At 38.4% G+C, this 13,036-nt stretch overlaps 1 protein-coding gene across 1 annotated transcript in view; it reads right to left on the bottom strand.

Moving 5' to 3' along the window:
• Positions 1-3,109: 3,109 nt before the first annotated feature.
• The window catches only part of STIM2 (stromal interaction molecule 2), a 130,812-nt gene continuing 120,885 nt past the window's right edge, over positions 3,110-13,036 (bottom strand). Inside the window, exons 11-12 of the mRNA XM_037044705.1 lie at positions 7,412-7,682; positions 3,110-4,536 (exon numbers count right to left, since the gene is read on the bottom strand). Coding sequence (XP_036900600.1) covers positions 4,059-4,536; positions 7,412-7,682 — 749 coding nt within the window. The 3' untranslated portion in view covers positions 3,110-4,058. The remainder of the gene's footprint in view (positions 4,537-7,411; positions 7,683-13,036) is intronic.

Below are 13,036 nucleotides of genomic sequence, written 5' to 3' on the forward strand. Positions count from 1 at the left end.
TTGGAAAACGGAGAGAAGTGCCATGGTTTACAGGCCAGGCATGGAATGCACACTGGTCAGAACCGTCTCAGGGAGACTTGGGTCCCTACCCTCAAATTAAACAAAAAGAAACTCCCGAGACATGACACTGCCACATCAGCCTTGAGAAAGCTCCCCCAGTGCAACTGCCTCTGCGTGGACCACTGCTGTGCGGCTGGAGCCACAGTGGGTGCCCTGCTGTGGGTTGAAGTGTGCGCCCCCAAATTCACAAATCTCTAACCCCAGTGTGACTGGATTTGGATGTAGGGCCTCCCAGGTGGTAACTAGGTGCACTGGGGCCCTAATCCCACAGCACTGGGGCATTCTCTCTGCACACGGATGCTCAGGAAGACACCAGGACGCAACCATTACAGTACCTTGACCTCACCTTCCAGCCTCCACAACCAGGAGATAAAATTAAGCTTCTGCTGTGGAAACTACAGTCCACATTTGGCTGCAGCAGCCCTAGCTAATACAAAAAGGTGACCACCCCACTGACTTTACTCCCCACGCTTGCCACGCTCTCTCCACTGTCCTGCTGTTTCTCCTGAAAGACCCTACTCATTCTCAGCCTTCGGTCTCCCTCCATTTGTAAAGCAAATTGCTAAATATGTACGGAGTAGCTAATTTAGTGAAGGGGAAAAGGGAAGTGCAAGGATATGTGAGCCCACATGTTTATCCCTCAAGTTGTCTGGAGGCAGAAGATATAAAGAGAACCATGTTTCCCATGCTTAACCCTTTTAACGGTTTCCCATTGTTCTCGGGACCGAGTCTAAAACCTTAAATACTGCCTGCAAGCCACTGCGCCACCTGGCCCCTTTCCCTTGCCCCCTCACACCAACCTGGTGCTACCCATCTCCACTCAGGTTCCTGAACACGCCCAAGTCCTTCCCTCCTGGAACCTCCTCCTCCACAGGTGCCGTCAGGGCTGCCTGGACCACTCGGAAAGCCTGTTCGCCTGCTTGTCCGCTTCCTGCTAATTCTGCAGGATTACGTGCAAATGCCCCCTTCCCAGGAAGGCCTTTCCCGACCTTCGAGTTAAACAGTTGCACGGCCCCGTGAGCTTTTCCTTCACGGCACTAGTAACAAGCACGGTTATTTAATTATTTACAGAATTGTTTCACAAGGTGGGTCATGTTTGTCTTCGTTATGTTCTATGGCCAGCACTCAGCACAGTATACATAGGTTCTCACTATCTAATCATTGCAAGAATAAGATATTATACTGCAGAAATCACATTAGTGGCCAGATACGTAGCCATTAAATGCTGAGCTCAGGAGGCAGAATGTGGTGGGAAGACTAAATGAGAATGTACATTAATGAGTTTAGAACAGTGCCTGGCACATGGAGTGCTCAATAAATGTTGAATGTATTAGTCCACATATCAGAAATTGGGAAACAGCCTAGTGATTAATAATAAAAGAATGATTAAAGAGATATGGTTAATCCATACAATGGCATATTATAATCATCAAAATGTTATTTGTGAAAAGTTGCTAATGATATTGGAGAAGTGTTTCTATTAAATAAAGCATGATATGAAATTAAATAAAGTATCAATATATAGAAAATGATCTAGCAGGAAACATACTAAAATATCAAAAGCAATTATTTGGGCAGAATTTGACCTGCTTGTTGTTGTTCTTTTTTATACTTTTCTATCATGGATTGTTTTCTATAGTAAGAGAAATATTGCTTTAAGAACACAGGAGAACACCATGGTTTTATGAGGTTAAAATAAGGTAACGAATGGATCACTTACAAAGTTTGTATTAATCCCCAATCCTTCACATGTAAATGATGTAGTACAGAAATTATGGTGGCATTCCAAAACAATTATTTTCTGTTGAAATTTCAAAGAGAGCTTTATACTAACGCCAAGTAAAAATTACAAGAAACCCGATGCAGTAAGTATCCCTTGATGGAATTTGTTTATACACGTGTGACATTTAGCACAAACAATGCCTTCACTGACCTAAGAGGGTGCACACCGTGCTCAGGCCAGCCTCTGCCCTCACCCCCAAGCAAGTTCTGGCGTGCAGGTGGTTCTGATCCAGATTCCCTTCTAACCTGAAAGCAGCAGCAGGCCTTGCTAGAGGCCTGAGAGCTCTTAGAGCCATGCCTTCTCCCAGCTTCATTCCTCCTCAGGCGGCTTTTACCCTTTCCATCCAGTAAACTATAAATTTATCTCATCCCTGCCGAGGGATGAGATACCAGCACTCCTGTCTGGTTATAAGGGGGGAAAAATGAGGTATTCCATTCACTCTTTAGAAACTTCCCAGAATGCTTTTCAATTCTTCGTGCACGATTCTCCCCCTTCATAAACAGCTTGAGAGCCTATGTTCTTCAACTCCTGACCTTTCTATATTCTCTTCCCTCATAATTAATCCAAAACACTATGTTTGTTTCAATTTTTGGCCTTATAGCACTATTAAAAATATAAATACCCATGTGTATAAATACCATTCAAGAGCTTAACAGTACAATCACAATTTACAGGAATATTTCACGAAAATGTTCATATTCTTAATAAAATATTTCTTTGGAGCAAATCTCAAAGTAAACTTCTTGTTTATCAACCAGCATTTTCATCAGAACAGGACTGGATTGGACATTATGCATTTTAACCACAATGCCGAAAAACCATACTTGCTAATGTGTATCAGCTGTTCACCCAAAACATCCATCCGCACTGTATTGCCCAGATCATTTATGATCAAATTTTTAAAAGAAGCTTTCTAAGCAGGAACTTCCCAGGTGTTAATGCACTTTGTTGCACTATATGACAATCTTCACAGTGAAAACTACCCTTTTAATAATCTGTGAGCTTAATGCACCCCAAACTTTACAAATTAATACAACACCATCTAAATGCACCATAAATTTATATTTGTTAACTTTGATATTAGAACATTTGAACATTTCAAACTACATAAAAACATGACAATATAAAATAGAAAGGAATTTGTTGACAACTTACATAGCTATTTTTTATATTGTAATTAAGCAACAAGGTAGCTTACACAGCTCTTCAGAAAACATGTAGTGTTTCAGTGGAGTGTTACCAACAGAAATCAGCAGTCCCACACAATAATGTCTCTAATTTTATTATCTTTTCCACAGTACAAATTCCTCACAAACCATAAATCCTTTGCAGTTATTCAAAGTCTGTAAACAAGTGTCTGAATCCTGTCCCCCCACCTCAGTTTAAGCTTGTGAATGTTTTCAGTCCTTTGACCAAGTTTTAACTCTTCCACTTGCATAAGGAATAAAGAGCCTTCTGTCTTTAAATTACTGATATTCTGATACAGCCTGCAATGCAGTCAATCACAGTGAAAGCCCTGGGAAAAACAAGACAACAAGATCTTTACAGCAGGACTTGAAACTTTATAATATTAAATGCATTTAAAGAAGCTTCCCATAATAAAAGCATGGGTTTTCATTTCCAGAAATCAAGTCAATTAGAAATTCTAGGTTCTACTTAAAAATCCATTTGATCTAAAAGTGAAAACAGACCCCTATCCACAGTCACTTTATAAACTTTATACAGTTTCACTTGCAGAGATTTTTTTTTCCAGTCTGGAAAACAGTAGTGCAATTAGTTTTACCTCTTTTAAGTTATTTAGTTCAGGATGTAAATAGCTCTGTGGAAAGATAAGAAGATGCTCTGGTAAACAAGAAATTTTTGCAAGCCCATGCTGGCTTACTAGTCCATTACAGCTTGTAAGTCCATAGTGGCTTTCAACAAAATGTTGTATATACATCACTAATAACAAAGCAGAAATAAATAGGCAGAAATGACTGTAAACTGTCTCTCTTAATAATTTTTCAGTAATAACTAGCTTGACAAATTGATTACATAGTCATTTAAATAAGCAGACAGTAGACAGCTGCCCTTAAGGACATTCCACTATGGCATCCAGTCTGGAAAGCCCCAGTGGAGTTACATTCCTAAAATTAAAACAAAAAAAGGGGAACAGAGGGTGGAAGATAAAAGTTTAAAGATGCCACTTGAACAGAATTCCATCAGGTCAGCCAGTTCACTTAGACTTCTTCTTAAAAAGGCTCTTAATTTTGGATGGCTTTTTGCTTTTCTCTCCATTATTACAGAGGTCATGCGGGATGCTGCCGACCCGGGCAGCGTTCAGGGCCTCCTGCACTGCTTTACTGTGGCCGCCACTGGAGGAGCAGGACGTGTGGCGCGCTTTGGGCACCGGGATGCCACTGGAGAGCTGGTTCATGCTGCAGGACTTCTCCAAGACGCCGTTGTACACTTTGTTTGTGGGACTGAAGATCATACTCTTCGTCTCTGTGAGACCCCCACAATCAGGAGAACCCCGAGAGAGGTCTGCAGTGACGGGCGAATCTCCTCTGGATGAATCCTCTAGGGAGAGCTCATCTTTTGATATCTTTCGAGGAGACAATGTTTGGTATATCTCAAGGCTTGAAGGAGGAGACTGTTTCCTTCCAATGGAAGAATTTAAGGAGTCACATTCTGAAGCTGTGTCTGGCACTTCCCTGGATAAGAGGGAGGCAAAGGTAAAATTTTAAGTCAACATGTTAAGAGTACCAGCAAACATGCTGACTAAAACAATTTTCAACACATCATCTATCAAAATGTAAATGGAGGAAATGTGAAAAGGATTTGGGAGGGAAGGAAGGTAGGAGGGAGAACTTGAAGAACAGGGACCACGTCTTATTCATTTTTGTACATGCCATGCCTGACACAAATATTGTTCATTTTATGAAAGAAAAATCAGTAAGGAATTTCCAAGTACAGTCAAGGCCAAAAAAACAGGCAAAAAAAAAATAAAGTCGGAGAAAAAAATAGAGCTGAAGACAGAAGAGAAATGCAAGAACACCTAAGATCATAATCTACCAGCGAGAAGTAGGACAGGATCTTGTCTCACTTGTTTTGGCAGCTCAAGTTATTAGCAAGTGCATGTGCACAGTACACATGCTCATTCAAGGACATCTACCACTGACTACTACAGTGAAGTCATCATTGTTCACACATGTGCATTCCAGTCCACCCTCCTTGGCTGTCAGGTTACGTCAATGTTGCAAATCTTTCTCACTATATTAACAATGGCTGGACTTTTCCCAGACAGACCTCATGTATATCATTGTTCCCTGAAGCTGTTCTAGCTTCCAGAGCCAGAAGCTGATTAGTTACTATTTTATTAATTTAACTCCTATTTTTGCTACGTGGTTTGGCTGCTCTGTATGAAATTCTAAAGTAGGTTGAAAAATATTTCAAAAACTAGTCTGGAAATTCTAAATAACGTGTGGAAAGAATACCAATTTACATTAGGAAAACTGTCCTGTTCACTAATCAGCCATACAATCTTAGGCAAATCACTTAATTTAACCAGCTCTTAACTTTCCTGTAAAAGCTGAGAGAACTCTATCACTCTCTATTAATACTTCTAGTTCTAATTCTAATTACAAAACAAATAATCTAAAGTGCTCCATCTTCTGCCTAACTACTCAGACCCAGAGAGTAGGTACAGTAGACCCTAAAATCCCCCATGTTTTCTACAACATACATTCTTTGGTATGTTGAATTTAACTCTGTACCATTTATGTTATTTTTCTACTTCCTTTTTCCCCACAGTGATGTGTAGCTGAACTCATGTAAGTTTAATGCATAAAAAACAAGACAACTCGGGTAAGGTTTAAATGAGCATAATGCATAGGACACAAAACATCGGTAAAGAACAAATTTTTATTATTATTATTCTTTTGTAAGCTTCTGCTGCTTCAACACTTAAGAAGATTGAAACAGAGAGGAGGAAAGGTTTTCTAACTGCAAATTCTTCTCATATTTCTGAGCTAGCTATGAATTTGTGACATGAGACCTGAATATGAAATGAGACCTGAAAACGTCCGTCAACTGAAAAAATTCTACTGGGAAGCAGAGTCTGGAGTTTTCCTACTGATTTCCATAAGCCACACAAAATTAATGTTGCCAGTAAAGCTATCTTGTTGGTGACTACAGTTTATTGCAAAGGTTACATAAAATAGCTAATCATAAAGTACTAACCAAGCAAAGCTGCCTGCCTCAAATTCTCCAATTGGAATGAGAATATAAAATGTGGACTACCCTTTAGAAATATGCTATAATTATGATCACTTGTTGATCATAAAAATTTCCTTTCGCTAGTAAACAATTATGAATGTAAAAAAATTATTTCATGATGACATTGACTAAAGAATCACATGACATAGAGCTACACAGGAACATGGAAAGATCCAGCCCATGTCACCTAGTTTTGTTTCTCATATAAGGACAGTAAGACTTTAGGGCTACATAGCTATTAAGTGGCAAAATCGGAAACTAACAGCAGTTTTCCTGTCAGTACCAGGCTGTTTCAAAGGAGGACAGAGCTTCAGAAAGATCCTCTGTAGCAACAAGCTTCATGGAGGGGTGGGGTCCTTCGGCTGGGCTAGAACACCCTGCTACCACACCCATTTTATAGGAAAAAATAGCATGAATAGAAATTCCTCTTTCAAGTTCCCCACATTTTCTTAAACCTCTGGCATCTGATACTTCTTGTTTTCTACCAAGTACCAGCACATAACAATAAATCATTAACTGACAAGAAACATTTAAAAAACTCAGCTGGTCATATTTAATGTTTCTTTGGTGCTTAAATATATTTAAGTTCATGCTTTTATACAAAAGCGTATTTTACATATAAAACTGTTCATGAGACAAGTTTATGTTTGGAGACTTGAGTCAACTGCATGCTACGGCCTCTTCTAAAGCTGGATCTCAAAGTATCAACCTAAGTCTGTAGTGAGCAGAATCCTAACATGTTCCCCGAATTCCCAGCCCTGGTACACAGACATCCTCTCCCAGTCACTTTTCAAACACTAATCTAGAAGAGATTTTGCAGATGTAATTAAGGCTCCAAACCAGTCTACCTTAATAGAGAGAGATTACTATCCAGATGAGCCTTTTAAATTTGGGCCTAGAGATCAGATACAGAGGAAGTCGGAGATTCAAAGCAAAGATTTGACAGAAGGGGAATTCTCTGCTGCAGACTCTGAAGACGGAAGTCACATGTAGCAAGGAATAGTGAGCAACCTCTAAGAATTGAGAGCACCCTGGCTGAAAACAAGCATGGGAACCTGGACTTCGGTGATACAGCCCCAAGGAACTGAATTCTTCCATAACCAAGAGAGGATCAGAGGCTGCAGATACTCAGCCAATAGCTTGATTTTACCCTTGTCAGACCCTGGTCAGAAAGCCCAGCCATACCAAGCTAGGATTCAGGCATACAGAACTGAGCGCTAAAACTGGGTGTTGCACATCACCCCCACCCACCCCACTCCCACCTCCAACACACCCAGTCAACAGATATTATAGTTCGTTCACCACCAATACCATTGCTTTTCAGCAGAGAAGTAAATGGCCTCCTCCTCTTCGTCACTCCGATAGAGAACAGGGCAACTTGACACTGAGAGGATGTCTGGATCAGAAGTCAACGAGTGCTGTGTGAGCTGAGCATGGTGGACATGCCGAGCGTGTGACGGGTGAGGAGTATGTGCAGGGAGCTGAGCACGCGGGGACTGCGGTGAAGCTGGCACAATGCTGCGACGAGAGCGACACAAGCTACTGCTTCTGCCTAATGATCCAGCAGGTTTAGCCATGGTCCCTGAAAACCAAACATAAAGAAACAGCTCATGAAGTCCAATGCTCCTTTATACACATTATAAAGACACACAAGACAATTGATGTTACTAGTACGGAACTATGCAATCTACCTTTACTGAAGTAAGCAACTGAACCATTACCATCCTCCATCACCTTCACTGCTCCTCAGGAAAATTAAGAAGTAAAAAATAAAATATAACAAAAATTAGAGCATGTCTAAAAATAAACATAAATGAACATAAACAAATGAGGCTTTAATACAAAATCAGACATTGCTAACCAAGAAGACTTAAAAATATACCCAAGATAACACATCATTAGGATTAAAAAATCAATGTATTTATAAGAAATCTGCACTTTGTTGCAAAATAAACTTTAATATTAAAAGAAAATTATCAGCCCTGGCTGGTGTAGCTCAGTGGATTGAGCGCAGGCCTGTGAAGCAAAGGGTTGCTGGTTCGATTCCCAGTCAGGGTACATGACTGGGTTGTAGGCCAGTTCCTTAGTGGGGGACACATGAGAGGGAACCACACATTGATGTCAAAAAAAGAAAAAGAAAATTATCAGTAAAAAATAGGTTAGATTTATCAATGGATATTTCCTGAGATAGGGAAACTGGTTTTCATTTCAGGAAGTTTTAAATCAAGGATCATTGAAATGCAACAATACAGTCTTACAGCTCCTCAGGCAGAGTGAGACCCAGACTTGTTTCTTGAACACTGGCCATTGTAGAACTAACCAGATGCCTTAGGTTATTCTTTCTGTTACTAGTCTAAGTCTAGATTCAAACACAAAGTTCCCTTAATGCTATTTTCACTGAATGATCCTTCCACTTCCTTGCTTTAATTGAAGCATAGCTCTCCTAAGAACAACCTTCTCAAGCTGAAGCTATCCATGCCTGTACGTCTCATAAACTGCAGCATTGGAACTTCAGGCCAGTGGCCTTCTCACTACCCCTCACTGTCTGTAAACCCTCACTCCTACACTCTTGTATGAAATATACCCCCCTTCTGAAGCTAACTGTGGTAAGCTATGTGAATCTTCCATCTGCACTTCACTAGTCACTTCCTGGTCATGCTCTTACCAATTCATCCAACCTTTCACCAATTGGAGCAACCCCATTTGTAATACATAACCAATACCTTAACCAGTTATAGTTTTCATCTCTTCTCACCAGACATTTACTCTTATTCTACTCCACCACCCACTCTTATGCCTTGTCTCATCATTTAAAATTGCTCCATTTTTGAAATTGTAAATCAAGACATTAGACAGATTCTGACCACATTTCTACCTCTATAGGTCACATACTATGTTCCTTCCATTTATCTGTCCCATTCTCTACCCCAAGCACAAGGACCTTACTCTGTTGGCTATCACTTCCGTCGCATTTATTTTCATCTTCTCCTGTTTTGTTTCCCATAAGCATTTAAAAATCAATGCTAAAAAAAAACCTAAAACAAAATATATATGAAAGCAACCAAAAACCTCCTCCACCCTCAGACAGCTTTTTAGTGGACATATCTCTCCCCCCTTTTATGATGTAGAATTATCTCTTTTCTCCACTAAAAAAGATCTTTTCAATTATCTAAAAAAAGGTTGACGTTTTCTACTTCATCTTCACTCATTTCTCAAAGAAATTGTAAAGTCTTTCCTCAGATACAACTTCACTGCAACTATTCTCAAAGTCATGACATACTTGTTTAATTCTATGAATATCTCAATCTTTCTTTGATCAGCACACTTGACATTATTTTTATTGTTTATTCTATTACAGGTGTCCTAATTTTTTCCTTTTGCCCCTTTCCACCCAGCACACCCCTCTAGCCCATAGTCAATCCCCTCTCTGTTGTCCATGTCCATGAGTCACTCATACACGTTCTTTGACAAATCCCTTCCCTTCCTTCCACCATTCCCCACTCCCTCCTCCTCTCCTATAGCTATCACACTATTCCGTATTTCCATGCCTCTGGTACTCTTTTTCTCATTAGTTTATTTTGTTCATTAGATTCCAGTTTTAAGTGAGGTCATATGGTATTTGTCTTTCACCAATTGGCTTATTCCAATCTGAATAATAGTCTCCAGTTCCATCTACGCTTTCGCAAAAGGTAGGAGTTCCTCCTATTTCTTTGCTATGTAGCATTTCATTGTGTAAACGTACCACACCTTTTTCATCCACTCATCTACTGATGGATACCTGGGCTGTTTCCAACATTTAGCTATTGTAAATAGCACTGCTATGAACATAAGGGTGCATAAGTTCTTTTGAATTGGTGTTTCAAGATTCTTAGGGTATATTCCCAGCAGTGGAATCTATGGGGCATAAGGAAGTTCCATCTTTAAATTTTCTGAGGAGATTTCATACTGTTTTCCATAGTGGCTGCACCGGTCTATATTGCTACTGATGTTGATGATTACTTTGTCCTTTCCTTGACTTCTCTAACCACATTCTCACTTTTTCCTTTACCTGTCCCTTAACTGCTGGACTTCAGAGTTCTTTCTTGTTCTATTCTTGTTCCACTTATTCTTTTTGAGGAATGTAATCCAATAAGGAATATAACATAAAAATGAGAATCAGGAAATAGGTCAGGAAATCAGGAGAAGGCAACTGTTAAAGTGGTTCTTAAAGGAAAATTCATAGCCATAAAATCATACATTAAGGAAAAAAAGAGAAATAAAAATTCATAAGCTAGTTGTCTAAATATTAAAACAAACAAGAAAGTTCTAGTAAAGAAAATAAAAGATCAGAAATAAATAAAGAATATTAAAAAATCCAATAGCTAGTTCTTTGAGGAATGAAATAGTGAAATAAAATAGACAAATTATGCCAAATTAATCAAGGGAAGGCAAATGAAAAAGAGATTTAAAGATATAAGTGAGATTTTTAAAATCATATAAAATACTATGGACAACTTCAAGTCAACAAATTTTAAAACTCAAATAAGTAAACAATATTTTAGAAACACTAATATTTTTAAAGATTTTATTTATTTTTAGAAAAAGGGGAAGGGAAGGAGAGGGAGAGAAACATCAATGTGTGGCTGCCTCTTATGTGCCCCCTCACTGGGGACCTGGCCTGCAACCCATGTATGTGCCCTGACTGGGAATTGAACCAGTGACCCTTTGGTTTTTAGGCCAGCACTCAATCCACTGAGCCACACCAGCCAGTGGCAGAAACACATAACTTCAACAAAACTGGACTTTCACCCATTATAAGAAGCTAAATCAATAGCCAAAAATCTGTTCCCTTCTTCCCTGCCAAAACATACACAACACATACACTCCAAGTTCAATTTATGGGCAATTTCTTCAAAATCCTCAAAGAAGTAATAATCCATATCTCACACTATATCAGAGTATAGAATAAAAATTTCAAAACAGCCCTGGCTGGTATAGCCCAGTGGATTGAGCATGAGCTGTGAACAAAAGGGTCACTGGTTCGATTCCCAGTCAGGGCACAAACCTGGGTTGCAGGCCAGGTCCCCAGTGAGGGGGCATGTAAGAGGTAGCCACACACTGATGTTTCTTTCCCTTTCTGTCCTTCCCTTCCCCCTCTCTAAATATAAATAAAATCTTTTAAAAAATGAAAACATTTATTGGGTATTATTACAGGCCAGGGTCTGTTTAAGTATTTTACAGATATTATTTGAATTAAATTATGAAAGAAGTACACAAGGTGAGTTATATTTTATAGAGACTCAGAGAGAGTGCCTCCAAAAAAGTTATACAAATAAAAAATGACGACTGTTTTATAGGATACCCAAAACAAAATACTTGACAGTATTAACCTATAAGGTGTGTGTTGGGGGGCGGGGGTGCAATACATATAAATGGTAGAGTAAGGATTCAGAGTGAGGATTTAAATCTAAGCAATCTTGTTCCAGAGCTCACATCCTTAACCACTGCACTACACAACCTCTAGGAGTTGGAAAGAATGGAATGGAGAAATAGGAATACTCTTTGACTTACTCTGTGAAGCTAGTTATAAACTTGGTACCAAAATAAAGAGTGTGGGAAAGGAAAACTATTGGCTAACCTAACGTATGATTAAAAATGCAAAAACCCTAAGTAAAATAATATAGCAAACCAAATCCAATTTATTATAAAAGCAGTACATTGTGACAAAAAATAGTTTCACTGACATTTAAAAGAATTTATTACAAATTGGATTTGGTTTGCTATATTATTTTATTTGGGGTTTTTACATCTTTAAATAAACAGGTTAAAATTGAACAGAAAAAATAAAAAATAAAGTAAGTGCTAACTTCAACTAATGCAGAAAAGTAAGTTGGTAAAATTTAACATCCACTGATTTAAAAGAAAAATCACTCTTCCCAAAATAGAAATTAAAATTAAATTTTTTCACTAAAAAGCAATTTACCAAAAATGTAAAGCAAAAAAAAATAAACCTACTTCATGATGAAATACTGAAAGCCTTCTCTTTAAAGTCAAATTGGTAATAACTACTGCCTGCAATCACCACTTGCATTCAGCCATTTACTGGAGGCCCTTAGATGGAACAATAAGGGTGGAAAGCCGTAAGGCCTAGCGGAGGGGGGGGGGGGGGGGNGGAGCATTGTTATTGTCTATACAAAAAAAAAAATCCAAAACACTCTCATAAGACAATTCAGTGTTTCTGAATATAAGATCAGCACACCCAAATCAACAGCATTTCCCTATACATCAACTACAAACTATAAATACCTAGAAATTAATCTTTTAAAAAAGATATGCAAGAACTATAACTGAGAAAATTATCAACTTTACTTAAAGATATAAAAGTAGGTTTCAAATGGTATTTATAAATAATATCTAGCCCCTGAACAATGAATAATTTCAAAGAAACTCCAGTAAAAGCTCAACAGAATTTTCATAGGATTTCATAAGCTGATCATAAAATGGCCAAGGGCAGCAATTCTCAATCTGAATAATAAATGAAGCTTTCGACCTACCAAACCTCAATACTTACAATGAAGCTATAAATAGCAACTAAAACAGACTGAGACCAATGATAGAAAATAGAGAGCCTGGAAGCATTTGTGTACATATCTGTGGAGAGAAGTGATAAGAAATGAGTCTGGACGACTCTTTCTCAAGACATCAATATATTTAGAGTCCTGCCTCACAATATAAACAAAACCAACTTCCAGGTAAATTAAAAAATTAAGGGATGAAAGCAAAACTTAAACGTTCAAGACAGCAAACAACAATCTATCATCTTCTGAAAAAGACATAAAAAGTACAAATCATATTCACAAATTTGTCATTAAGTTTTTTTTAATTCATATGGTTAAAAAAGAAAATATAAATAACAGCACAGTAAAAGAAAAGTCAACGCAAAGAAGAAGGTATTTT

Source organism: Sturnira hondurensis, unplaced genomic scaffold, assembly GCF_014824575.4.
Source record: "Sturnira hondurensis isolate 20B ecotype Veracruz unplaced genomic scaffold, ASM1482457v3 Scaffold0000780, whole genome shotgun sequence".
Classification (NCBI taxonomy): domain Eukaryota; kingdom Metazoa; phylum Chordata; class Mammalia; order Chiroptera; family Phyllostomidae; genus Sturnira; species Sturnira hondurensis.